The 27,951-nt window shown below is 38.6% G+C and overlaps 1 protein-coding gene across 1 annotated transcript in view; it reads left to right on the forward strand.

Moving 5' to 3' along the window:
* Positions 1 to 27,951, forward strand: part of psmb1 (proteasome 20S subunit beta 1) — a 43,930-nt gene that overhangs the window by 10,442 nt on the left and 5,537 nt on the right. The window contains exons 2-5 of the mRNA XM_028797316.2: positions 9,201 to 9,308; positions 16,202 to 16,283; positions 21,471 to 21,600; positions 22,517 to 22,623. Of these exons, the coding sequence (XP_028653149.1) occupies positions 9,201 to 9,308; positions 16,202 to 16,283; positions 21,471 to 21,600; positions 22,517 to 22,623 (427 nt within the window). The remainder of the gene's footprint in view (positions 1 to 9,200; positions 9,309 to 16,201; positions 16,284 to 21,470; positions 21,601 to 22,516; positions 22,624 to 27,951) is intronic.

Consider the following 27,951-nt stretch of genomic DNA (forward strand, 5'->3'; position numbering starts at 1 on the left):
GCACCTCCTCACCCTGATGCCCAGGCTCTTGTCATGAATATTCCCATCTTGTGCTTTTTCTCATTCCTGCCAGTTTACAATAATTATTGGACATGTATGTAGAGGAAATGTGTGTCTTATTTTATGTATATGAAAGGAAGGACGGTAAAACCTTGAATGAAACTGAGTGTTGATGCTTTGGGTAACAACAGGTTAAGGAGCAGGGAACGTTAAATGTGACAGTGACTGCGGGGGATTGTGTAACTTGAAGATGGTGTAAGAATACAGAAACGACAAAAGCTTAGTCTTTCAATAATTCTATTTACATCAGTGATTTACTGTATTGTGCTGCAGTTCAGAAGATTACTTATTTACCCCCCACCGCAGCCTTTGATAAGATGCCTTCACAAGGAAAGGATGTTGCTGACAAAGTCAGGTGCTTTTTTGAAAGTTTGGCTCCAGATGTGCATATCCAGCTGTTCATTCTTGTCGGTACTTGAGTGATCTTTAAGTCCACCTCTGGATGAATTCGCAAAGTTTCTTTACAACTTTTTTGTCTCATTAATGCAGAAATCCCAAGGCTTTCCTTAAATTGCAGAAGACACCGTTGATGGCGCTGATTCTGTTTTAAAGACAGTTGTGATTAGTTATGCAGCACACGCTTTTACTGACATTGCTTTTTGGAAATCAATAATATATATCAGCTACAGATCTGGGAATCACTGAATAGTAAAAACATTTAATGAAGAGTTTCTTGCGCATATACTGTCTCATTAATGCAGAAATCCCAAGGCTTTCCTTAAATTGCAGAAGACACCGTTGATGGCGCTGATTCTGTTTTAAAGACAGTTGTGATTAGTTATGCAGCACACGCTTTTACTGACATTGCTTTTTGGAAATCAATAATATATATCAGCTACAGATCTGGGAATCACTGAATAGTAAAAACATTTAATGATGAGTTTCTTGCGCATATACTGGTGTAATGACCACGTCTGCTTTAGTGAAGCGTTTCTTAGCCTATCTGATATGATCGACATGGGGTAGAATAGATTCTGAATTGTTATAATATGTGCTACCTTGCGCAAAATATGCTCATCAATTTGTTAAAGATTCTAGGTGGACACGATTCCACACCAAGGAAAAAGGTGCCCCATGTAAATCGTTCATAATGTCTCCAAAATATATTTGTTAACTTACAGACTAGTACTACATAACTGTTTTTTTTTTTTACAAAGGCCTTATTTTAACTTCAGGCAATAACCATATGCGAGCCCCAATTAGGATTGGAACTCGTGTCAGCACACCTTACCGCTGCAGTAGGGACAACTGCTTTTACACTTTACGCCAAAGCAGATCAGCAGACGAGTGAGTGACCAAATTGGCTGCTGACTGCACAGATATCAATGATGTAATTACGCTAGCGCGCCTCAAAATCATGTGACGGGTGCATTTGAAACAAGCCTCGAAGCGGCACATTGAGCTCCAGTGCTTCAAAAGCTCGACACAGTGTCGAAACCTCAGTATCGAGCAGCCCATCACTAGCAATTAATTACATTGTGAACTTGAGAGGATCTTGCAATGAACTTGTCAGCATCCGGGCTGAATACGTTTTGGTTTGACAATACTGTATTATGTTGTAAATAAATGTCTTCTAAACTGAATTAGTTCTGTGGTAGCTTTTAAAAGATGCAGACATTTTGACTGCAATTGTGAAAATTTTCAGTCTTGTGTTATTATTAATGTCCTTGTCTGCCCTAGAAGTTTACACTATAAAATTACATACAAGGTAGGTAGAAGAAATGGCATGGATTAATAAATCATTCAGTTACCCAAGGTTGCATTGTTGCAATGATATGATTTTGGTAAGGCTAGTAGGGTATTTTTTTGATTTACATCTGATATAAAAAGTCTACACACCACTGCCAAAATCACAGATTTTGTGTAATAATAAACCAAGATTAATCCTGTCCAAACTTATTCCACCTCTATTACAAAATTGCAGTCAATACAAAGAAGGTGAAAACAAATCAGAATCTGTTTAGTGTAAAAAAAACCAAAAAAAAACCTTGTTGCATTAGTGTGCACAATGCCTAAACTAATATTTAGTTGAAGCACCTTTTAATTTTTATTACAGCACTCTGTCTTTTTGAATAAGTCTTATCAGTTTGCTCATCTGGACTTAGCGACTTTAGCCCACTCATCCTTGCAAAAAAAATTCTAGATCTGTCAAATTATGAGGGCATCTCCTGTGTACAGCTCTCTTCAGGTCACTCCACAGACTATCAGTTTGATTAAGGTCTTGGCTCAGGCTGGACCATTCCAGAACATTGATCCTCCTTTGATGAAGCCATTGCTTTATTGATTTTGATGTATGCTTTGGGTTGTTGTCTTCCTGAAAGGTGAAGTTCCTGTTCATCTTCACCTTCCTAGCAGATGCTTGAAGGTTTTGTGCTAAAATAGACTGATACTTGGAGCTATTCATGATTCTATCCACTGAAAGCATGATGCTGCCTCCACCATGCTTCACTCTGGGTATGGTGTTTTTTTTAATGGTGTGCTCTGTTGTTTTTGCGCCAAACTTGCCTTTTGGAATTATTTTATTACATTCTGTAGTTCAACCTTGGTTTCACCGGACCATAGTACATTTTCTACATGGTTGTGGGAGACTGGGTATACCTTTTTGCAAAGTCTAGTCAGGATTGAATGTTTTTCTTTGTGAGAAAGGGCTTTCATCTTGCTACCCTTCCCCATAACCCACACATATGAAGATATATATGCATATATTTGAAACAGTGGGTTTTTTACAGATTACTTAGTCTTTCATAGAGAACATTAATATAATGTGACAAATTTCAGTAGCACTTTATTTGAAAGGTGTCAAGCATGGAATGACATTTAAGAAGATATAGCTTAATTAGAAATGAACACTTTACATCCGTACTTACAAGATGTGTATCAAAATACAATTGGTCTTTTTTTAAACTTTTTCACAGCACTGCACACATTCAGAATTCACCATAATTTCACTAACATATGTATTGCCACATCAGAGTCCACACATATTATTGGGGGCTCCTTGTTTTAATACAATACAATGGCATATACTTTATAAAACATCTATACAGTAGACCCCCACGAAGCTGCAGTTCAGAGTTCGCGGCCTCAGTCATTCGCATATTTTTCCTTATAACCTAATCTAATTGTTTGCGGAAACCGCAAATATCTTCTGCGATTTTTATGGCTTTTTTTGTGGAAATACTGTACTGTAGAGTGAACAGGAAGAAACTGTAGAGGAAAACGCACCTTGGGATGGTGAAAGTAGCCAATAGAATTTGAAACTCCCAGCAGTGGCTCTGATTGGTCTTGTGCTGAGGGTGCTGGGGCTGTTGGGGTCAAAGGATGTCAGCGTGGCTTTTAAAAAGGGGGCCAGTGACCAAAAGCAAAAAAAAAGTTTTTGTAATGTGTGTTTCAAGGTCCTGTCTGTCTGCCTTCTGTTGGGTTACCTGTACTTATTCGTTTTGTCCTGGATCGTTTTGTTTTTGCCGTCTGGATTTTCTGCCGTCTGCCTGTGTACATGAGGACTGTTAGTGGATTCATGGCCATCCTGCAAAGAAAGGAGCGCTCCTGAACCTGTTCACCCGTCTTCACCATTTCAGGAATCAGCGGTAGGACTATCTTTACATTCCCATTCAACGTACGGATCTCTGGACTATCTATTTTCATCATTACATTTCATGTGTTGCCGTTTTTTCATGATTGTTTTTCACGATTTACTGTGTGTGTTTTGTTTGTGCATTGTTGTATTTAATGTGTAATCGCCGTAAAGGGAACAGAGGTGGTATCGTTCATTTATTTCATTTGTTTTCATTACATTCTTTATTTGCTGTTTGATTACTGGTTTGCTTTGTTTTTGTCTCTGTTTGTGAGTGCGTGTGGGTCGGGCCAAGGCTGGATGGGTCCCTTGAATCTTCACCATAAAAATAAATAAATTGCCATCTTCTCAATGGTGTAAATCTTAGCGGCACCGAACCGCTACAGCGTTATTCATTTCTCTTTGCTGCTGATTGGCTGTGATGCATCTCCAGCTGAGTGTTCTTTTATTTTCCGTTTGGTTCCTCTTAACCCTTAAATCGCCACAACTGGCTATAGTCTGATCAGCTCCTGCGTGCACTGGGAAACGTCAGTGCCGTACATTCGTTGAGCAGCCAGCTCATGACCACTGCCTGCCCCCTGTGAGCAGGGGGGCTGAAAGGACCCCTAGAAGATACGGACGCTCCTCAAAAAACCCCTCTTAAAAAAACGCTGATAAGACTACTTTCACATTGCTCCCTTACTTGCTGGGTTTACTTGTGGCTGCTCTGTCGCGTGATATGCTTCTCTCGCGACGTTACACATACTTAAAATCCTGAACATCACCTGTCCTTTTTTGGCTGATTGCTTTGTTTCTCTCTACTCCCCCAGACATCTTCGTTCCTGTTGGGGGTCTCTCTCCCCTATGATGTTTGTCTATTCTTTAATTGAGAACTAACTGCATGCTGAGCTCGTTTTAACTTCTGAAAGAGACATGTTTGTTTGAAGGGTTTGAATAAAGTTCCTGTCTGTACAGTCTCCTGTGTTTCTGTGCAATTCTGTGACCCAAGTGTGACACCCTGCAGCACTGCAGCCTCACTGTTTCTGAGATTGAGCCGCTGCACTAGACTAGCCTGCAAGCAACAGCGCTTACCTCTGTGTGCTTGAGTGCAGCCAGTTCAAGTGCAGTTGGCTCGGTGATTTACTGAATTTCATCCATTGCATCAGTTGCACCTTGTACATATTGTTCCAGTAGTTTTTTAAATAGTTTTTACAGTTCATTAGCAGTGTGTAAAATGATAAGTGTTGCTGTAATTGTGATGCTCTTTGCATGAAAAAAAGTGTTCCATTAAAATTTCACTTTTTCTTTATTAATTGTGACGTTTACTTAAAGTACAGCAAAAAAGTATTTGGCATCCAGGGATGCATTAACCCCCAAGTATGTGGCAGTTTAAGAGTTAAATCCCCAAGATGCCGCTGAAAGGCCCTGCCTGCACCTTCTAAGGCTTCTGGCAATGAAAACGCACTTGCATGAATTACAGTACATCTAGCGGTAACATCGGTATTTTACATTCTATCACTCCGGGAGACATAGCAGTACAGTATACAGGTTTACCTTTACATTCTCTATTTTTAGATAATGTATTAAGCTGCGTTTGAAATTAAAGTGTTTTGGGGGCATATTTAGGATTTAAATTATAAATAAGCATTTTTTTAACCATATCCAAAATTCGCTGTTTTTCACAATTTGCAGGTGCTTTAGGAACGTAACCCCCGCGAATTTTGGGGGTGTATTGTATATTCTTGTGCATACTATTATAAAAAATCTAAATATTGTTTCCTAAATAATGTTATTCAATAACCTATTCATGTGTTATGACTGTCCATGTCGTCATCTTTCAACTAAACTGTTTCCCAAATTTATTCCTCTATTGGGCATTTAAAATCCTGAATTAGTCAAAATTAAAGATACAGCGGGAAGGCTTGTATCTTTCTATAATTCTACAAATTAAATATTTTTAGTAGCTCATGTCACAATTCCTCCTTGGACTAAAAGTAAGCATTTTAAAACAAGGATCTAGAGCTGGTGATTGTTGACAGCAGGTTTAGATGAATCTAATGTGACTGATAACGGCGGTAATATGATTCGTACGGTGCAATTTATGCACTTACTTCACGTCGAGTGCTTTTTGCACAAGTTTACAGTATACTCTCCTCGATTGCGGGGGTTGCGTTCCAGAACCCCCCGCGAAAGTTGAAAATCCGCGAAGTAAAAACCATATGTTCATATGGTTATTTTTATATATTTTAAGCCCTTATAAACTCTCCCACACTCATAAACATTTCTCGCACAGTTATACAGCATAAACCCTTCGTAATCTCTTAGATATTAGGTAAGATTCGTTGAAATTATGTATGTAAACACAGTTTATATACAGTAAAACCTAAATATTATTTTAAAGATATCGAGCATCTCCGATATCACATATGTTACAGCCATTACGATAGACAGGCCACCAGCAATAAATACATACAATGCAAGAAAAATTGTATACAGTACAGTAAAATGTGTGTACAGTGACACTAAACATACGTACATGTACTAAGTACTGTACATAGAAAATTAATTATGGTTACTCACCAATAATGACATGATGACTTGTCCGATAATGATGAGTTTAATTTTACTGCACAACAAAGGACAGCGTTACAGCTCTTCTAAAGGAGCCTCTTCAGGCGACTGTGTAGCACTGCCGTTGTTCTTCTTCCAGCAGTCTTCAATCCAAATCCCTAAAGCAGATTCTGTACGGACTACTGCCTTATTATGTCCACTTACAACTCATTTTGCGCCCTGGTTAAAGGACACTGCGGCCGTAGATCTTATATTCTTTTCCTCCTTTTTTAATAAAAAGAATCGTGGACTCATTGATGCCGTAATGGTGTCCTACAGCGGTGTAGCTGTTCCCTTCCTTCAACATATCCAAAACTTTTACCTTTTTGGCAATTGTTAGCATCTTCCATTGCTGCTTGGGCACGGCCCCTGAAGCAGTAGCAGGAGCAGATCGATTTGGAGCCATAATGAAGGGCTTGACTATGCACAATGATAAATACAAAAGAACACAGAAGTTAACTCTTTACACAGCGTAACACGTTGATGCTGAATGAGCGAGACGAGACTTCCTGGTTAACGCAGCGGAATCGAATTTGGCGCTCCGTCGCTGAGCCAATCAGCACACAGGAACTTAACTGCGTGCTCTGATTGGGTAGCTTCTCTCCGTAGAAAGCTTTAACAGGGGTATTAGTGACATCTACTGGATCGGATGCAAAAAATGAATTTAAGCAAAAATCTATGTATATTAACTGAACAGGATAGAGATTCACAATATTGATCTTGATATTGAATCATTTAAATGAATAATAGCAATTAATTGGAAAATCGATATTTTTACCATGTCCTAGTGTGCACACATTTGCAACCAGGGTTTTGTGTGTGTATTTTTTCCTTATTTTTCACTATACAGTTTGTGGTTTGTTTTCAATTTTTTTGTATAAATTGCAGTTTTGCACTAAAGGTGGAAATGATAGGTTTTATAACAGTTTCATTTTTTTATTACAGAAAATCTGTGATTTTTGTGGGATTCTGTAGACTTTTTATATATTACTGTAGCTACATTAACATTTTGCTTTGCTTAAGTCATCAACCCTTGGCTAAAATTATGGAATTGCTACTCTTGGAGGATGTTCATTCAGCTGTTTTACTTTGTTGCAAAAAACAAATCCAGATATGACACAAAACTATTTTATTTAATAGTTGAAAATTATGGCATTGTAAAAAAAAAAAAAATTTAATAATTGTTGTAATTAATGGTACATTTTTAGTTCAGACCAAGTGGAGGAAAAAATATTGGATCACCTGGTAATTTGCATTTCTAAAGCAAATTACCTGCACAAGTCTAAATAGGCCAGTTACTCTGTAGTTGTAGTGTAGACAGGAAACATGGCCCCAAGAAGAGAACTGTCAAGTGAAACAATGGAAAGGATTATAAAACTCTTTTAACACTACAATTACCAAAACCTATGAAAAAAACTCGTAAACCCGGCCCACCTTAAATCCGATTATAAAACTCTTTTAACACTACAATTACCAAAACCTATGAAAAAACTCGTAAACCCGGCCCACCTTAAATCCGTTCACACCTCTCCATTCAGCGTCTTTTGTCTTGTAAATGTGTCAGTAAGCTCAAGCAGCCTGCAATACCATCCTCCCACCGCCGCAGAAACAGCAAAAAGCTGTCCCAGCTCATGCCTTATCAGGGAGTGAGGTAATACCCAGAGCTGTATAGGTTAACAAATATACATATAGTTATTTGGAACTCGTGCCTTTCATGTGTGTTCCGTGTCTACAAAGATCTATGTAAGTGTAGGATGACAGGAAATGCAAGAAATGTTGAACACATACCTAACTGTGCCTTAAAACTCGTTGAAGACTGGTTGAAGTACATTCTTGTGTTCAAATCAATACACAAATTCAGCAAATTGATTTTGATTGTTTAGTGAATTCATATTCAGTTTTGCTGCTTTTTATTTGAACTGACTTGCTGCTAATTGATGGCTGCATTGTGCTTAAATTTGCAGACACTAGTAATCAGCTTTTCTTGAAAATGTCTGTGGTGTACTGACTGCCCTTAAACCGCAGTCAGAAAAGTAAAATCGGTGACACACACAAAGATGCACAATGCTCAAGGATAATAAAAAAAAAAAAAAAAAAAAAGACTTTGGTATCGGCTACCATCTCTCCATCTCTGAAAAGAAGGACATTACAGAATAAAAGTGAGAACCTTTTATAGGATGCTTTATCTTATGATAATACAATTCACCTTTACATTCTTTTATGGTCTTTTATAAATGACCTGCACTAGCAAATGAATAAAGACAGTCATTCTGAAACCTGCTTACTCCAATTTAGATATCCTATTTTGCCAGTACTGGATACAATGTAGGAAAAGGTCTTGGACAGGATACCTGTCCATCCCTGTTATGAACACACTTGCACTCATGGTTGGGACTATTTTACCAAACATACAAGGCTTTGAGATTGTGCAAGGAAAACTAAAGAAAGAAAGAAAGAATTCAACTCCAGACAGATAATCAGGTGCTGGATTTGAACCAAGTATGCTGGATTTGCAAAGTGGCAGTACTAATCAGTCTGCAGTACTGTGCAACCAAAGCTAAAGATATACTAACTATATTTTAACTAAATACAGTATCTGTGTTTTCTTAAATTAACAATATTCACATTTCCAGCCTTAAGTTGACAGCACAACCAATTTAAAGCTGCAGAAAATGGTATTCTGACAGGAGAAACACAACAGTATTTTGGGATGTACTGTATTTTACATTGTTTAGAAATAGTTTGAAAGTCTGAATTTTTGTCTATCAATTCAAATAGTAGAAATAAAAAAAACTACTTGAAAAACTATTTGAAAGACTGGCTAATAACTTTATCTACTCAAAATTGTATTAATTTATATAAATTTTAGAATGTTTTCATCAAGACATTTTACAAAGTGTATGTGTGTATATCCACTATAATATAGTAATCCGGATTACTGAAATCAGTGAATTTGTCATCTTTTCTGCTTTCTCAGTACTGTATTAGCTCTCGCTGGTGATGATTTTGCCATTGTTGCCTCTGACACACGTCTAAGTGAAGGATACTCCATCCATAGCAGAGAGTCTCCAAAATGCTACAAACTGTAAGTTGTATTTAATAATGCTTAATGTAATGAAAAGAAACAGGAGTGCTGTTGCATGAAAAATCTTGTCTTTGTGGTTAAGCTCTTAGATAATTGATTTTATCACTTTATGGTAACACTAAAATATACAAATATACAGCATGACATGTTTCAATCACACAGTCTTAATCAATTTAAAGAAATGTTCCTTTTTACGTAAAGTGGTGATTGTTGAGTAAAATCATAAAACAATTTAGTAAAAAAAAAAAAGTGCTGATTTTATATGGTTTAAAAATATCCTACTTGTTGTGTATTTTGTTTTCTGTCCTAATGGTAGATGAATTTATATCAAACCTTGAAGTAAACAAATTTGCCAAATATTTGGTCAAAGCCACTTAGTTCTAAGCAAGTTCCTTAGACTTCAATATGTAAATAAGGAAAGTAATAAAATTTTCAATACCCAATACAGTATACACTGCAACTCAATAAAAATGTATTTAAATAATTTTTCAGTTCTATATGTATTAAAATCATTATATTGATGAGATCAAATAAGGTAAAGTTTCAATCATTATAATTAAATACTTCAAGTAGTGCAGTCTTTTGTAAAATGTAAGAGTAAAATTCTGCACTTAAAGTAAATAAGTTTAAAGCCTATTATATGAGCACATGGAGCAGTGCCACCGTTTATGCAATTGAGCACTTAAGTTATAGCAACTTGCATTATACTGTAAATGTGATGACATATGGTTTTTAAATTGCATGTCGTCTTCTTCTTTCGGCTCATCCTGTTAGGGGTTGCCACAGCCGATCATCATCTTCCATATCTTTCTGTCCTCTGCATCTTGCTCTGTTACACCCATCACCTGCATGGCCTCTCTCACCACATGCTTAAGCCTTCCTCTTTTCCTCTTCCCTGGCAGCTCTGTCCTTAGCATCCTTCTCCCAATATACCCAGCATCTCTCCGCTGCACAAGTCCAAACGCAATCTCATCTCTCTGACTTTGTCTCCCAACCGTCCAACTTGAGCTGACCCTCTAATGTACTCATTTCTAATCCTATCCATCCTCGTCACACCCACTGCAAATCTTAGCATCTTTAACTCTGCTACCTCCAGCTCTGTCTCCTGCTTTCTGGTCAGTGCCACCGTCTCCAACCCATATAACATAGCTACTGGTAACTTAACTGTCCTGTAGACCTTCCCTTTCACTCTTGCTGATACCCGTCTGTCACAAATTACTCCTGACACTCTTCTCCACCCATTCCACCCTGCCTGCACTCTCTTTTTCACCTCTCTTCTACAATCCCCATTACTCTGTACTGTTGATCCCAAGTATTTAAACTCATCCACCTTCACCAACTCTACTCCCTGCATCCTCACCATTCCACTGACCTCCTTCTCATTTATACGCATGTATTCCGTCTTGTTCCTACTGACCTTCATTTCTCTCCTCTCTAGAGCATATCTCCACCTCTCCAGGGTCTCCTCAACCTGCTCCCTACTATCGCTACAGATCACAATGTCATCAGCGAACATCATAGTCCAAGGGGACTCCTGTCTAATCTCCTCTGTCAACCTGTCCATCACCATTGCAAATAAGAAAGGGCTCAGAGCCGATCCCTGATGTAATCCCACCTCCAACTTGAATGCATCCGTCACTCCTACCGCAGACCTCACCACTGTCACATTCCCTTGTACATATCCTGTACAACTCTTACGTACTTCTCTGCCACTCCCGACTTCCTCATACAATACCACAGTTCCTCTCGAGGCACCCTGTCATATGCTTCTCACATCATCCAATCTCTTCTCTCTCTCGTTCTCTTCATTCATCTGCCTCTCAAAGTTCTCTTTCCATCTGCTCAACACACTCTCCTCACTTGTGAGTACGTTTCCATCTTTATCCTTTATCACCCTAACCTACTGCACATCTTTCCCAGCTCGGTCCCTCTGTCTAGCCAATCAGTACAGGTCCTTTTTTCCCTCCTTAGTGTCCAACCTCTCATACAACTCATCATACACCTTTTCTTTAGCCTTCGCCACCTCTCTCTTCACCTTGTGCCTTCTCTCCTTGTACTCTTGTCTACTTTCTGCATCTCTCTGACTATCCCACTTGTTCTTTGCCATCCTCTTCCTCTGTGTACTCTACTGTATTTCCTCATTCCACCACCAGGTTTCCTTTTCCTCCTTCCTCTTTTCAGATGTCACGCCAAGCACCCTTCTTGCTGTCACCCTTACTACATCTGCTGTAGTTTCCCAGCTGTCTGGTAACTCTTCACTGCCACCCAGTGCCTGTCTCACCTCCTCCCTAAACTCAACCTTGCAGTCTTCCTTTTTCAACTTCCACCATTTGATCCTTGGCTCTGCCCCCACTCTTCCTCTTCTTGATTTCCAACGTCATCCTAAATACCACCATCCTATTCTGCTTAACTACACTTTCCCCTGCCACCACTTTTCAGTCTTCAATCTCTCTCAGATCAACTCTTCTGCATAGGATGTAATCTACCTGTGTGCATCTTCCTCCACTCTTGTACGTAACCCTATGTTCCTCCCTCTTCTTAAAATACGTATTCACCACAGCGATGTCCATCCTTTTCGCAAAATCCACTATCCTCTGACCTTCTTCATTCCTCTTCTTGACACCATACCTACCCACCTCCTCCTCGTCTCCACTGTTCCTGTCACCAAACATGCCCATTGAAATCCGCTCCAATCACCACTTTCTGTCCCTTGGGTACACTATTCATCACTTCATCCACCTCACTCTCTAAAAATCTTTTTTTCTCACCCATTGCACCTCCAACTTGCGGTGCATATGCACTAACAACATTCATCACACCTCTAATTTCCAGCTTCATAATCATTACTCTGCCTGACACTCTTTTCACCTCCAAAACACTCTTGACATACTGTTCCTTCAGAATAACTCCTACCCCATTTCTCCTCCCATCCACACCATGATAGAACAATTTGAATCCACCTCCAATCCACCTGGCCTTACTCCCCTTCCATTTAGTCTCTTGCACGCCCAATGTATCAGCCTTCCTTCTCTCCATCATATCTGCTAACTCTCTCTCCTTACCAGTCATACTGCCAACATTCAAAGTTCCTACCCTCAGTTCCACTCTCTTTACTTTCCTCCTCCCTCTGGACACATCTCCCCACCTCTTCTTCGGCCAACAATAGCCCAATTTCAGCCAGCACCCTGTTGGCTAACAATACTAGTGGCGGTCGTTGTTAAAATCTCTTTTTAATGCAGTTAACAGACTTTGTCAACCTGCTGTTAAAAATCCTTATTTCTCTGTTGAGCACTGTAATCTATTTTTAGACTATTTTCAGTCAAAAATTATGACCATATATCAAAGTTTCTGTACTAACCATTCCTCATCTCTGTCGAATGATTATACTTCTAAATCTACAGTTTATTTATCTAAATTTAACCCCACTACACCAAATTATATTGCTGAAGTAATATCTAAATTTAAATAAATCTACCTGCCACCTAGATCCTGCTCCTACTTTACTGATTAAGGCTTGCACTGACAAACTTTCTGCCCCCATTTCTCACTTTATCAATTGTAGTTTCCGCACCTGTGTTGTTCCAAGTGATTTAAAAACTGCTGATGTAACCCCTGTTTTAAAAAAACCTGGCTCAGATCCCTTACAGCTAAAATTTTATCGCCCAATTGCTAATCTTCCATTTATGACTAAGATCTTAGAAAAGGTTGTTGCTGCTCAACTCAATGATTATTTAAGTTTGCATAACCTGCTTGAGCCTTGTCAATCGTGATTCAGAGCCCTACATACCACTGAAACTCCTTTACGTAAGGTAGCCAACGACTTACTTATAACCGCAGATTCAGCGATGGCCTCTATTCTAGTTCTTCTTGACTTGAGCACAGCGTTTGATACAGTTAACCATAACATTTTATTGTCCCGACTTTCAGCTATTGGTATGTCTGGTGCCGCTCTTTCTTGGTTCACATCATACCTCAGTGATCGCCAGTATTACGTCTTCATTAGGGAATACAAATCTGCCATTACTTCATTCACACAAGATATCCCTCAAGGGTCAGTTCTCTGTCCAGTCCTCTTCAACATCTATATGCTACGATTAGGTGAGATTATTCATCGGCATGGTCTGAGCTTCCACTGCTATGCTGATGACACACAACTTTATGTAAGCGTTGATGCAACTGCAACATCTTCACCTGTTTTTTCAATCCTGATAAAACAGAAATCTTATTAGTTGGTACCAAATCTGTCCTCTCTACCCTTCGTGGGATACAAATTGACATTGATGGGATCCTGATTCAACCCTCAGCATCAGTCTGCAATTTGGGTGTCATCTTCTTAGTTGTCTTCTTCTTCTTAGATAGATAGATAGATACTTTATTAATCCCAATGGGAAATTCACAGTCAGCTTCTTACTTTTCAATCACACATTAGCTCAATAGTACAGACAGCCTTTTTTCATCTTTGCAACATTGCTTATCTGCATTCTTTCATCAGTGTGAAAGATACTGAGACACTCATTCACGCCTTCATCACTACCCATCTGGACTATTGTAACGCATTGTTTTATGGCTTTCCGACTAAATATATTAATAGATTACAATATGTTCAGAATTCTGCTGCTCGTTTACTAATGCACACTAAAAAAATCTGCTCACATCACTCCTGTCCTCTATGATTAGTTATGATTGGTTACCAGTTTCTTTAAGAATCAAATATAAAATTATCCTTCTCACCTTTTAAAGCCCTTCATGTGTTAGCCCCTCATTATCTGCCGGAGCTGCTGCTTCCTTACACTCCTGCCCGTGCATTACAATCATCGGACGTTAAGTTACTCACTGTACCTAAACACAGGTTAATAACTATAGGTAACAGAGCTTTCAGAGTGATAGCCCCTAAAATTTGGAATTTCTCTCCCTCTCAGCCTTCGCGAGGAAAAATCTATTATTAATTTCAAACTTCTGTTAAAAACGCATCTTTTCAATGAGTATTATAGTTTTTCGTGTATGTAATTTCTACTGTCATGTTAATGTGTGTATTGAATTGTAAAGTGTTCGAGTGTATGAAAGGCGTTACATAAATAAAACTTATTATTATTATTAACCTGAGGCTTGACCGATACGGTATGGAAATTTGTATTTTTGAAGTTCTATCTATCTAATGTGTCTCTGTAGCAAATTTTTCAGTGATGGTTTGTAAATTGCCTTTTTCTCATCCAGACTGGACTATTGTAATGCACTCCTCATCCGGATACCCAACAAGAGCCTTCAAAAGCTCCAACAAATTCAAAATAGTGCTGCAAGAATCCTGATGAGGGTGCGGAAATATGAACATATCTCACCAATCCTTCGGTCACTTCATTGGCTCCCTATCTATCTCCGTATCGAATACAAACTCTGTTTACTCACCAGTGTATCCACAGAAATGCTTCACAATATCTTAAAGAATAATCCACTACAAGAAACCTCCGTTTTACAAATACCCACCGCGTTTGCCCCCCTGTGACCAAACTTCATACAATGGGCGACTGAGCCTTTGCAGCCGCTGCTCCACGGCTCTGGAATGCCCTACCAGAGCGCCTGAGAACACAGCAGATTGTGGGCTGTTTTAAAAAACAGCTAAAGACTTTTCTATTTATCCATCCATCCATTTTCTAACCCGCTGAATCCGAACACAGGGTCACGGGGGTCTGCTGGAGCCAATCCCAGCCAACACACGGCACAAGGCAGGAAACAATCCTGGGCAGGGTGCCAACCCACTGCAGGACACACACAAGCACACCCACACACCAAGCACACACTAGGGCCAATTTAGAATCGCCAGTCCACCTAACCTGCATGTCTTTGGACTGTGGGAGGAAACCAGAGCGCCCGGAGGAAACCCACGCAGACACGGGGAGAACATGCAAACTCCACGCAGGGAGGACCTGGGAAGCGAACCCGGGTCTCCTAACTGCGAGGCAGCAGCGCTACCACTGCACCACCGTGCCGCCCTTTTTTTTTTCTATTTAGGAAAGTATATTAACAAGAATGCTATAATTATTGTTGTTAAATCTGTGTTTTTATCTTGCCTTGCCTTTGTTTAATCTTTTATGTTGCACTTTTGAGATTTACTGCTAATGTAAAGTGCCCCCAATAAATAAAATGAATTATTATTATACATCAAAGGAGGGTCAGAGCCCTAATGCTAAAGAGTGCTGCCCTTGAATAAACAGCGGAGAATAAAACTGGCCCACTGGTAAAAATGATTACAGACTCCTATCTTAGTGTGTCAAACATTTAATGTACTTCAATATGTGTTTAAACTAGCAGAAAAAAAAAAAAAAATGTCACACCCCTACTTCGTACACAACAGTTTACAGGCTTATACTGATTGTTTGCCGTCACTACTCAGGCTGCCCTCTTTGTCAATTAAAGAGTATCGGTGAAGGATTCAATGCTAATGATTTGCTATATTAACACCTGTCCGTAGTTGGAAACAGGGCTGCAACTGTAGCCCTGGCCATTGGTTGCCTGCAAGGCTCAAATGTCAAAGGCCAAAGTGAACTGGAAGTATATTCATAATGTAGGCTACAGAATCAATTCCATTAAAAATGAGTTTTCAGATAGTTAAAAAACGTTACAATCTGTACTTACCAATATTTTGATAACTTTTGACAATCATATACTATACAAACTATTAGCAGTCTTGACTGTTTGTTGTTCTGCGGTTACACATTGCCTTTGTTCATATATGTAATAAAGTACACACAGCTACTTGGATGCAGATAATTCAGCTGAAATATCCTTGGGATTATTTGCAGACAAATTCTGTGTGTGAGAGCATTATTGATGTCACTATGCTATGTCCTAACCTGACTGCATGTAAAGATTTTTTTTTTTTATATATATATATATAGAACTGACACTACTGTGATTGGCTGCAGTGGATTTCATGGAGATTGTCTGACACTGACCAAAATAATTGATGCTCGATTAAAGGTATTATTTTTTTTTTTTTTTCTTTTGAGTGCAGTTGTCTGAACAATTTACAAAAATTGAGTGGTGCTGAATTTCCATCTGTTAATATTCAGATTGTATAAGAGTAAACTGGTTGTATTATGAAGGTTTCTATAAAGAAACAATAAATGTTTGTTCTGTGTGTATTTTTAAAGCTAGCATAAAATTTTGGTTAAGCAGCCTACTATTCCATCCCCCCATCGCCACAGAATGGCCACAAAGTTCTCCCTGTTCCAGCCTGCGTTATCTTGGAGTGACATCATGGACCATAAGGCGCATATTAATTCAGCGTAAGCAGGAACACTCAATAAAATTGAATAAAAAGGTTTGGTAGTATGTATTGTGATCGTGACTGAGAGAATAAAAGTGGGGGAAAAAAAACGGTAACTTTTACAAATACTATACATTTACAGCAGCTGTTACAGACACAAATCAAATGTATGTGTTTATTGTATAATATTAACAATAAGAGCAGCTCACTATTCAAAACGGTAAATATACGAGGCAGTGAGGATCGAACCGGGGGACTCTTGATTATAAGTCAGCAATTGTTACCACTGTGCCATGGAAGTTGTTGCAAAATCCTTGAACCTTTTGTGAAGGTGTTTATTTGATCTTTGCACTTCAGGCTTTACACATTGTATAGTTTATGTCTACATGTTGTCATTTATTACTATCCATCCATTATCCAACCCACTATATCCTAACTACAGGGTCACAGGGGGGTCTGCTGGAGCCAATCCCAGCCAACACAGGGCGCAAGGCAGGAAACTAACCCCGGGCAGGGCGCCAGCCCACCGAAGCATTTATTACTAAAATATGAAAAATGTTCGCTTTAACAATGTGTTTACACAGGTTATTGTAGAAACAGAACACACATAAAATGCATGTGTTCCAAATAACGATCTATTTCCATTCTAAAACTCCAGCACTTTTCTCCCAGTTCCAGCCTTAATTATCTGGGAGTGCTTTGTTTCTGTTCTGTGGCGGTTGGGTGATGGAATAGTAGGCTGCTTGTCTTGATCGGCACATTTACAAGACAAAACATGCTGACTGAGAAGTGCGAAGGGATTTATGAGTTTTTTCATAGGCTTTGGTAATTCTAGTGTTAAATAGAAGAGCTGAAAGTTAATAAACACAACACTAATTAAGATAAATTGCTGTTGACCTGTTAATAAAATATATTGCAGTACTGGGTAAAGCTAAATTTGAAGCTTATAATATGATTCCGAACCAGAATGTATTTATCAAAACGTACAGTGTTTACTTGCTTCTGTATGTGGAATTTGTGGTTTCACACCAATTAGCTCTGTGTAAAGATGCTTGTCAGTAAGAATGGGCCTGTTTTGTAACATGAAATTGAATTTTGAAACTATGAAATTGAATACGCTCTGAATGACCTATAGCTATATAAGCGGAAATGATGGATAGAAAGAAAGTTTAGCCTTTAGAATGGATAAGTCTTAACATAATATGCTTTTACACACAAAAATCAAGGGTTATGATTAAAATCTAAACATTTTCACCTACGAACAGGAAGCAATTACAGTTTCTCAACCAGAAATGAACTTGCTAGTGTATGTATGTATGTATGTATGTATGTCTGTGATATAGAAGCCAAAAGTACCACATTTCTCAAGGTCATTGCGTGAGGTAGAGGCAGCCGAGTGGGTTGGGATGGGGGTCCTGTGATAGACGATCCCTTGTAGTTTTCAGTTGCCAACATGCCTTGGTCTGGTGCACACCGTGCTTTTGCTGTTGAAGCGTTCTTCAAAAACAACAAATCCTTCATTACTATGTAATGTGCCTTCCAAATGCACTTCAGCATTTATCCTAATGGTGATGTTCCAAATTGGAAAACAATTCTTCAGTCGGTGGCTAAATTTAGATAGACAGGTACTGTATGACTGTATGAATGACTGAAAACATTAAAGCTGTAAGGGCATCAGTTTCATAGTGTCCTAGATGTTCAGAGCACAAACATGCTTCTGCCTTGGGCATTTCCAACACATCTTTTAGGAGGATTTTGCATGAGGACCTTAATTTCCATCCATACAAAATGATGATAGTGCAGGTACTCGCTGAGAGAGTCTGGGAGAGACGTAGAGAGTTGTGCGCGAATATTCTGGAAACCATTATTTGAGATGACATTGTCATATGCATTAATAAGGCACATTTCCATTTGAATGGCTGCAGAAAGAAGCAAATATTTCGCTATTGGGCTGAAACCATCAGATGTGAACTTAATCAGAGACACCTACACAGTGAGTGTGTTATAGTTTGGTGCAGAATTTGACATTGTAGACCCTAACTTAGTGTTTCCCAACCTCAGTCCTGTGGCCGCAGGTTTTTGTTCCAACCAGCTTCTGTTTTTAATTGGACTCCTAGGCTAATTAAGTGATGTTATTTCCCAAGTTCTGTGTTTTGAGAACAATATAGAAATTAGAAAACTAAGTTTGGTGTGTATATTATATATATTAAAATGTACCAAGCAGTTATATGGGAATAATGTATTTTTTTCTTTTTAACAATATTTTCATCTTGATTTTCATTCAATGTTTTAATTGTTTGTTTAATCTATTATTTACCAATTAGTGGGTCTGATGCTAAAGTACTTGCAGCCTTTTATTATTCAGTGTTGTTTGCCAGCATGTCTGCTCTGCATATTTTTAATTGTCATTAGTAAGATACAACGAAGGGGAAAAACTGCACAGAGAAAGGGCAAAATATAATGAAATCATCAAAAGAGAGTTAATCATTTAAATCTGTAGCAAAAGCATAAGTATTTCTAAATGTCTTATAAATGTAAAAATCATGCTGCTGTGCTTTTCTGAATGTAGAATAAAAGAAAAATAACAGCTAATTAAATGAGATCAGTGCTATCAGGTGTTGTCACTGATTAGGAATCTGGTTGGAACAAAAACCTGCAGTCACAGGGGGGGCCACAGGACCGAGGTTGGGAAACACTGCCCTAACTTTTTTGAGGAGGTCGGAGTGTGATGATGCGGGTTCTGCTCCATGCTCCCAGCTGGCTTCTGGGATCTCTTGAACCCAACACCGTCGGTAATGTAACCAGATGACCTGGACAGTGAAGACATCAATGACGAAGCAAGGGGATGGTGCAAAAAGGTGTAAAGTGCTTTTATTTAAAAACCAAACCAAAAACAGTGTCCAAAAAATAGTACAGTGCTACAAAGAGTTATTAAATAAAGAATCCATTAAAAGCAAGTGAAATTGTGGAGGTTAAAATCCAATAAATAAATCCTTTTAAAACGGGGTTAAAAACAATGGCTGGAAGCAGTCCTTTTTTAAAACATAAAGCCTGGTACCTTCTTCCTACTGGTGACTTCCCTGCTTCTCCCATCCAGGCTATGCACCAGGGGAGTCACCCTACCTGCAACTAACCTTCTCTTACTTTCACTGGTCTGGTGGCCTACCGATCCCTGGCTTCGTTCAGCCCCTCTGCCAGACTAAGACTTGGTTTCCAACAATGGACAGGGCGCTCATGCTGTGGTTCCACTCCAAATCTCAGACTCCCGCTGCCTTCTCGGCCTTATGCGGCAAGCCAACCTTCTTCCGGTCACTGCTGCTCCTCCTCTCAAGTGCTCAGCAGGACTGAACACTACCGTTGGCCCCCGGGTGTTGGCCAAACACCCCCGCTAGGGCTTGCCTCTCCCAGCTGCCTGCTTATATCCGCGAGTCTTCGCTCGCTGACTCGTTCTCTCTCGTTTTCACACACTGGCTCTCCCTTGTTTGCAGCTGCCTTCTTCCTTAACCTCCGTTCCCTTCCCCCACACTCGCGTTCCTATTATATATAACAGGGACGTGGATCAGGTGTGGTGATTAGCAGCTCCCGGCATCAGTTACGGATGCGGACAACTTCTCACCTGTGCACTTAAGTGTGAACCGCCCGCAATCACAAAGCGCCCGGGAACTGCACCGCACTACCAAGCCGCCTCTTTAAGCCGCTAGTGCGGCAATTATCTATTTAAAAAAACTGGCCTTTTCAATCTGAGCTGTGGACTCCCAACACCACAGGGAGCAACGATCACTGTCACTTCAGAACGTTTCATTGAAATGCTAGAGAACTTTTTGCACCCCTATCTGAAAGAAATGGATCTGGTGGATGCCTGGTTTCAACAGGATAGAGCAACAGCTCATACGGTATGGAGATCCATGCAAGTTTTGAGAGAGAATTTTCCAGGGAAGCTGATCTCCCTGCGTGGCAATGTCAGGTGGCCTTCACGTCCATGTGTTATCGCTCCATGCAATTTCTTCTTGTGGGGCTATCTCATGTTGAAGGTATACACACACCAACCTCAGAACCTTGAAGCCCTCAAGGATGCTGTTCGCCATGAAATCGCCGCTAATCCCCTTGAAATGGTTGAGCGAGTCATGCTGCCACACCTTGCATTTCAAATCTTGTGCATAGTGACCTCAACAAAATATTTAATTTTTTTTTCCATTAAGCATATTTTTATTAATTTTAATGATTTAGTTACTGAAACCTACTAGGTTTAATTGGATGTGCAATATATAAATTGAAATTTAAATCCTTGTGTAAAACTGCCTACTTATTGGCCAGATATGCATCTTTTAGCATAGGTAATGGAGAGTCATATTTCATTCCAGAATAACATTTGTTTCAGTATTATATTGAGAAAATATAAAACAAAATTCTCTTAAGATAGGACTATATCAACAACCCATGCATAAAATTAAAGCAGTATAAAGTAGCTACATTTGGCTGGTTCCTTTAACTTGTGCAAGTAATTTTTAAGATATCTGACCCCGACATTTACCAGTAAATTATCATGTCAGATTTCATGTGCTCTACTAATGTATAATGAAAACCATATTAATAATAAAGAAAATGTCATGAACACCTTAATTAATGCAGAGTGTCACTGATTGGATTGAACCCACTCTTGGAGCCTGGTGTCTGGCCAGTGCTCCCTAATGACTAACTTGTGACTGCAAGATGCATGAAGCCCAATTAGTGGAGTTGGCATTTGTGCTCACCAGTCATAAACTATGATGGGTGACAGGCAGGGGTTGTGATGAGGCAGGACATACTTAATTTAATGAATAAAAAATTAAAATGTTATTTAGAGTATCATAAAATATGATATAGTGAAATTAAGTTTTCCACATATTTTCTGATTTCAGATGTACAAGCATGCAAACAACAAGACAATGACAAGTGGAGCAATTGCTGCTATGCTCTCTACCATTCTGTACTCACGACGTTTTTTCCCATACTATGTTTATAATATCATTGGTGGACTGGATGAAGAAGGTATGCATTCAATGAGTTATATTAAAGACATGAACAAGCATGTGAAGAGGTGTTTGTGCTAAACAGAGTATAAATGCTGAAGTGATTAACATTTTGATAAACAATACAAACTCCAGCAGATTCATTTTCAAAATGTTTTACTTCATTACAAAGAGAATTCTCTACAGCTAGAAATTTGCACAGAAGTCAAAACTGCTTACTTTTGTAGTTTCACATGATCTGTGTAAAATCTGGGATTGTGCATTTTCCTAGAAAATAAAAAAATAAAATAAAAATTGTAAAAAATGAATTGCTTTGAAAGAGTAATTATGATTTCAGTTTTAATTCAGGTTGCTACCAATAGAAAACTATTGCATTTAGAGGGTGTATGTAGAGAAAAGCAGGAAAACTGGACTTTTTAGAATTAGTTTTACGTAAGTTAGGTGTTTATGAAAACAATATGGATATGTACTTTTTTGTGCACTATCTCAAAACATGAATCGGTTTGTAGGTGCGTTCACGGCTTTGATGTTGATGTATTCAGGAAATTTTAAGGCTTTTTCTTTGTTCTGGAGTTCTGTTGGTTTCAATTGTAGGCTTTATTTAATGTGTTTATAAACGGTTTCATTCAGTGCGTGTGTCTGGTGGGGAAGCTGTGTTGCAGTCTTGAAAAAGCCTCTCACCATATTAAAACATTTCCATCAACTTGCATTGTAAGCAAGTTTCCTGAAATAATTTAAATTTCAAGTTTGATATTTTAAATTGTTTTTTAAGTGAAAGTAATACATTGGCAGTAAGGAGACTGTTTCAATGAGGAAGTTGAATAAAACATACCTACCTGTTGACTTAAAATATATACATTGTTTCATATATGTTGATTTGTGTTAAAATGAGTTGTCAAAAAATGTTTTTCTTCCTTAATTTTTCTTTTAAACAGGAAAGGGAGCAGTGTATAGTTTTGACCCTGTTGGCTCATATCAAAGAGACCAGTACAAAGCTGGAGGCTCTGCAAGTGCCATGCTACAACCCCTTCTTGACAATCAGGTACAGCCAGTTCATATTACTTTTGCTTTTCCACATGTGTAATATGTAATATGTTGGCCAACTCATTGATTGAGAAAGTAAAATTTCTGTTAAAGCAGCTAAAAGACATACAAAGCAATTTTTCCAAAGAGGATATATTTTTATGATGCCCATATATGAATGCAGGAATACTATGTTGTGGATATGATGAGGAATTGATATTGCCACCTAGAATAATACACATCAAGGTGAAAGCCAAAAAAAATATGAATACAAATAAGATTAAAAATGTATTATCATTCTTTAAATATGAAGTAAGTAAAACATTAATGATCCTGCGCAGATCTATGACGGAAAGTGGAATGCGCAAGCACACACGTATATGAACATCTTTTACTTTGTACCAACTGATAGTTGGACTTCAGCAACATGTTAGTTAAGCAATTTACTTTTCTTTGGTTTTATTCTTCAATACCAGCATACTTGTTTTGTTACACCTTTTGTGAAAGTGTTTCTTGAAATTTTGGGCTTCAGTCTTCACACATCCTACACTTGATGTCAAAATTATGTTATTACTATAACATATGACAACCTTTTCTGTTTTAGCCCTTTTCCTCTGTCATTCTATGTTTACACATATTGTTATAGACACCAAACACATATGAAATGTATGTATTTGAAATCATGGTATTTCATTACCTTTATAAGTCGTTACAAACACATTGCCAGATGAATACTTCAACACATACTTCAGCTATGAGGATTGCAGCAGGGTGATGCTTTCATCTGACTGAATGGGGGTGTGAGGGGTGTAGCAGGCTGTTTTGGTAATCCACAAAAGCGGGCTGTTAGTACAGTAATTAGGATCTATGAGCTTCTTGGCGTATGTCAGGAAAATTTAAGCAGGTGTGGGACAATGGGAAAAAAATTGTAAACTTCAGGGATTGTAGTGTTAAGGGTTTGTTGGCATTATTGTGCCAGAATTACATACTAGAAAATAAACTGCTATTACTGTCTATGTAATAAAAAAGCTGCAAACTGCTAAAAAGAATTGTGAGTACAATACTGGAAATTTTTAGAAGAAAGTGTTTATATGATTACAAAACTTATTTTCACCAACATCAACTAAATAAAACACAAAAAATAGTGCATTAGGAATTTCTCTCCAAAAAGCAGGATTTTACAGTATATACTGTATCTAAGACATTTTATGATGCACAACCCTGGAATCAAGTTTCCTTTGTGCCTCTATCTGTCAACTATCATTGTGCCAAGTTTAAATGTCATTTCCCATAGTATTGCAAAGTTTCACTGTTTGGAAACCTAGTGGCCCTTTTTGGAAACATTTAGTCTCCTGCACAAAACAAGTACTGCAGTAACAGTTTTTTTATATACAGGGGTGGGCAAAAATGTAGGTTTACAGTTGTGGGTATGCAAGGCCAGCAATGTGAGCACTTATGAGATTGTACCTAAGTGCAGTGAGCCACTGTGACACTCTTGAGTTAATAAAGCTATAATAAATGATCGAAATGACTATTGACTTTCAATGCACTGCTGAAGACCGATTTAAATTGAAAGAATAAGCATCTCTTAAATGGGCATACATTAAAACTTGTGTTAAATCTCCTTTAATACTCTCTTCAGTTGTTCATCACCATCAGTGACTTGATGATTATACTGTACACGAGGGTTTTTCAGCTGGTGCACCATGTAAATAACTGTGTAGTCCCTCTTGGTCCTTACTTGAGAGACATGTTCCTCAGGTGGTAGAGACCTAGCACTGCACTTATGTCAGTATGAATAAATCAAGAGAATGAACACCAGAGTTACATATTGACGTGTGGCGTATCATTGTGAACTTCTTAATAATAAATGTTAAACCTTTATATGAAAACTTTTTTTTAATACATTTTTAAAGGTAATATATAAATATGGTACTGGATGAGTATACTGTATAGTTCTTTAGGTACACACTTATTTGTATTATTGTTTCATAATGTTTATATTAAAAAAAAAAAAAAATGCATGAAAATGCTGCCCTGACCAAAGCACTACTTGAGGCATTTGCCTTGTTGCCAGCCCTGGATGAAACAATACTTTTTTTAATTTGTTAAATAGGCAACATTAATATAAAAAATTAATGCATTAAATTTCCCAGGCCTAACTGATATAACATCCAAGAGGTTCTTATCTTAATTGGATTCAAGTCTGGGAAATGTGTGGGCCAGTCCATGGCATCAAAGCCTTCATCATCCAGAAGCTGCCTATGCACTCTGGCCACAAGAGGCCAGGCATTATCCTGCACCAGGAGGAACCCAGGGCCCGCTGCACCAGCATAAGGTCTGACAACGGCTCTGAGCATTTCATCCTAGTACCTAACAGTCTGGGTACCATTGCCTAGCATCCAAGGTATGCCTCCCCAGATCATCACTGACCCACCATCAAACTGGTAGTTCTAGATAATGTTGCAGACTGCATAACTTACACCATAGTGACTGTAGGCTCTTTCATGCCTGTCACATGTGTACTGTTTGAACTGGATCTCATCTGTGAAGAGAATGGGGCACCAATGACGGAGCTGTGAATTTTAGTATTCTCTGGCGAATGCCCTTGGAGCTGCACAATGTTGAGCTGTGAGCACAGATCCTAATAGGGGATGTCAGGCCCTCATGTCACCCTCACAGAGTCGATTTCTGGCAGTTTGGTCAGAAACATGCATACCACAAGCTAGCTGGAGGTCATTCTGTAGGGCTCTGGCAGTTCTCCTGTTCCTCCTCTCATTAAGGAGCAGATTCTGGTCCTTCTGCTGGGTTGATACCCTTCTATAGCCCGTCTCCTGGTAATCCTCCTCCATGGTGGGGCGGGGGCTAATTATATTGCCACTAGCTGAAATGCTTTTTATATTTCTATCGTTGCTTATATTACAGTGAGGTTATTAGCATGATAGTCATATTTATTCAGGGGGGAGTAGGGGGTGGCGTTGCTCTCATGAAGCAGGCACAGTGTATAACAGTACTCCCAGGTATGCTAGGAAACCTACTTTTAACTTGAAATTGAAAGACCACTGCTCAGTAAACTTACAAAGTAAGAATACGAAGCAGACAGCATCTGGATATATAGTGATTAAACCCATAACACTTGAACTGTAAAACTGCACACCACAATGCCTCAACATTATACTTTAAAGTAGTACTTAAAGGACTTGATGCTATGCTTGATATTTATCAAATGTGTTGTTCTCAATAGTCAATATTGTTATCAGAATCTAACTCAAGCTTTGTGCGTAGAGATGAACTGTTGCAGAAGCCATTTATTTCCTGTTTTATATGCACAGCTGTGAACATGTAATATGAATGGACAATCCTAGACAACTATACATCATTAGAATGGCAATGAGACTTTCACTCTGTGTGGCTTTAAGTAGATGAAATCTTTACTAAATGCAGATACACTTGGTTGTGACACGCTACTAGCCTTGGGATTTCTGTGCAAATCACATTTTAATAATGAAAGAAAATAGAAAACATAGACCCTTATGACTTGTTTGACAGAAAACACCCTTGGGTAAAACAAAATACCATTATTGCTTTTGGTGAATTGTGGGTTGGTTGCAACAAATAACTTTGAAATGTGGGCATATCTCACCAGCGGGACACCACATGCATAAGTGGCTACGTTTTGTTTTATTTGGTGCTAAAAGATAAACTCTTATTTTTTAACAATAAATACTTTAAAATGAACTAATTTCAGTTGTGGAAAGCACAACCCAAAATGCAACGGTTATCTGTTCAACAGTTGCATCTTCCACATGAACCCAAAGAAAACCTGGGCCCTGATACATGACAGAGATTCGCTCCAGAAAATACCTCCTGAAGATGACTTGGAGTGTTAATTTATCTTTGAGCGAACAGCAACATTTATGTAGTGTCCCCTTCAAAACGATTGGCAATTAAATTTTCTTAAACCACAAATTATGCTTCATACCTCTTTGAATTCTTTAGCCAAGGGATGCAAAGTTCAAGGCTAATGAATTGATCCTTTACGCCCTATTAGAACTAGAGCTCAAGATTGGCTAAGTCTCATTCAGAACTGGTGGCTTGAACACCCTGTAGAACGTATAATAGAGAAGTTTGCCATTAATATGATTTTAAACAGAACAAGTAAAGAACTGCTCACAGGTGACATTCTTTTAATTTGTTTTATAAGGAGGGTCTTAACTTGGAAACAGAAGGGGGTAGTCTGGATTGGAACAGAGTTTAAAACCTCCTCTTCATCCTCCGGTTTCCACACAACAAGCTCAGAGCCCTGTTGTACAGGTAACTCCTTTGTATAGGGAGACTGATTTGGATAAATAATTCAATTGGAGAATATCTCTGGGGCAACACTGTGTTCAACTTAATTACATCACTCAAATGTTGTGTCTCACTGACAATCAATGCATGGCAATTTTTGCATACAGGTGGTATTACCAAGACAAGAATAATAATAATACATTTTATTTATATAGCTTCTTTCCCATGCTCAAGGCACTTCACAAAGTTTAAGATAGAACGGCAGGGTATACAGTATATAGCATTGTACTAAACCAGGTAAATAAATAAAGAAGATTAAGACAGTAAATTCAGAGAAAAAAAAGCCCAACAGACAACATAATTGATGGTATAGCACACACACACAAATTACATGAGCATCTTGACATAGAGGTAAACTGAGAGAAGGGTAATAGTCAGGTAGAGCTAAAAGCCTTCCTGAACAGATGTGTTTTGAGGAGTTTTTTTAAAAGAATTCATGGAGTCAGCTGACCTGATTAATTTTGGTAGGTCATTCCAGAGTCTGGGTGCTATACAGCTGAAGGCCCTGTCACCCATGGAGTGTACATTAGTGTGGGGCACAACAAAATTGCCAGAATAAGAGGACCTTAGTGGGTGGACAGGCACATAGTGATGGAGAAGCTCACTGAGTAGTTTGGTGCAAGGTCATTTAAGGCTTTGTAGGTTATTAGTAGGATTTTATTTTCTGTAAGACACAGGGAGCCAGTGAAGGCGGAGCAGGATGGGTGTTATGTGCTCGCTGCTGCTGGTTCATGTAAGGACTCTTGCAGCCGAGCTTTGAATAAGCTAGAGCTGTGATATAAGATTAGAAGGGGCACCTGCCAGCAGCAAGTTACAATAATCGATGTGGGATGTGATAAAAGCATGGACAAGTTTCTCAGCATTAGAAAAGGAGAGGAAGGAGCAAACACAGGATATGTTACGGAGGTGAAAGTAAGAGTTTCTTAATGTGGTTTATGTGGGCGGAATAAGAAAGGGAGGAATCAAAAATGATACCAAGATTCTTTGCAGTAGAGGC

This window comes from Erpetoichthys calabaricus, chromosome 3 (genome assembly GCF_900747795.2).
Source record: "Erpetoichthys calabaricus chromosome 3, fErpCal1.3, whole genome shotgun sequence".
Classification (NCBI taxonomy): Eukaryota; Metazoa; Chordata; class Cladistia; order Polypteriformes; family Polypteridae; genus Erpetoichthys; species Erpetoichthys calabaricus.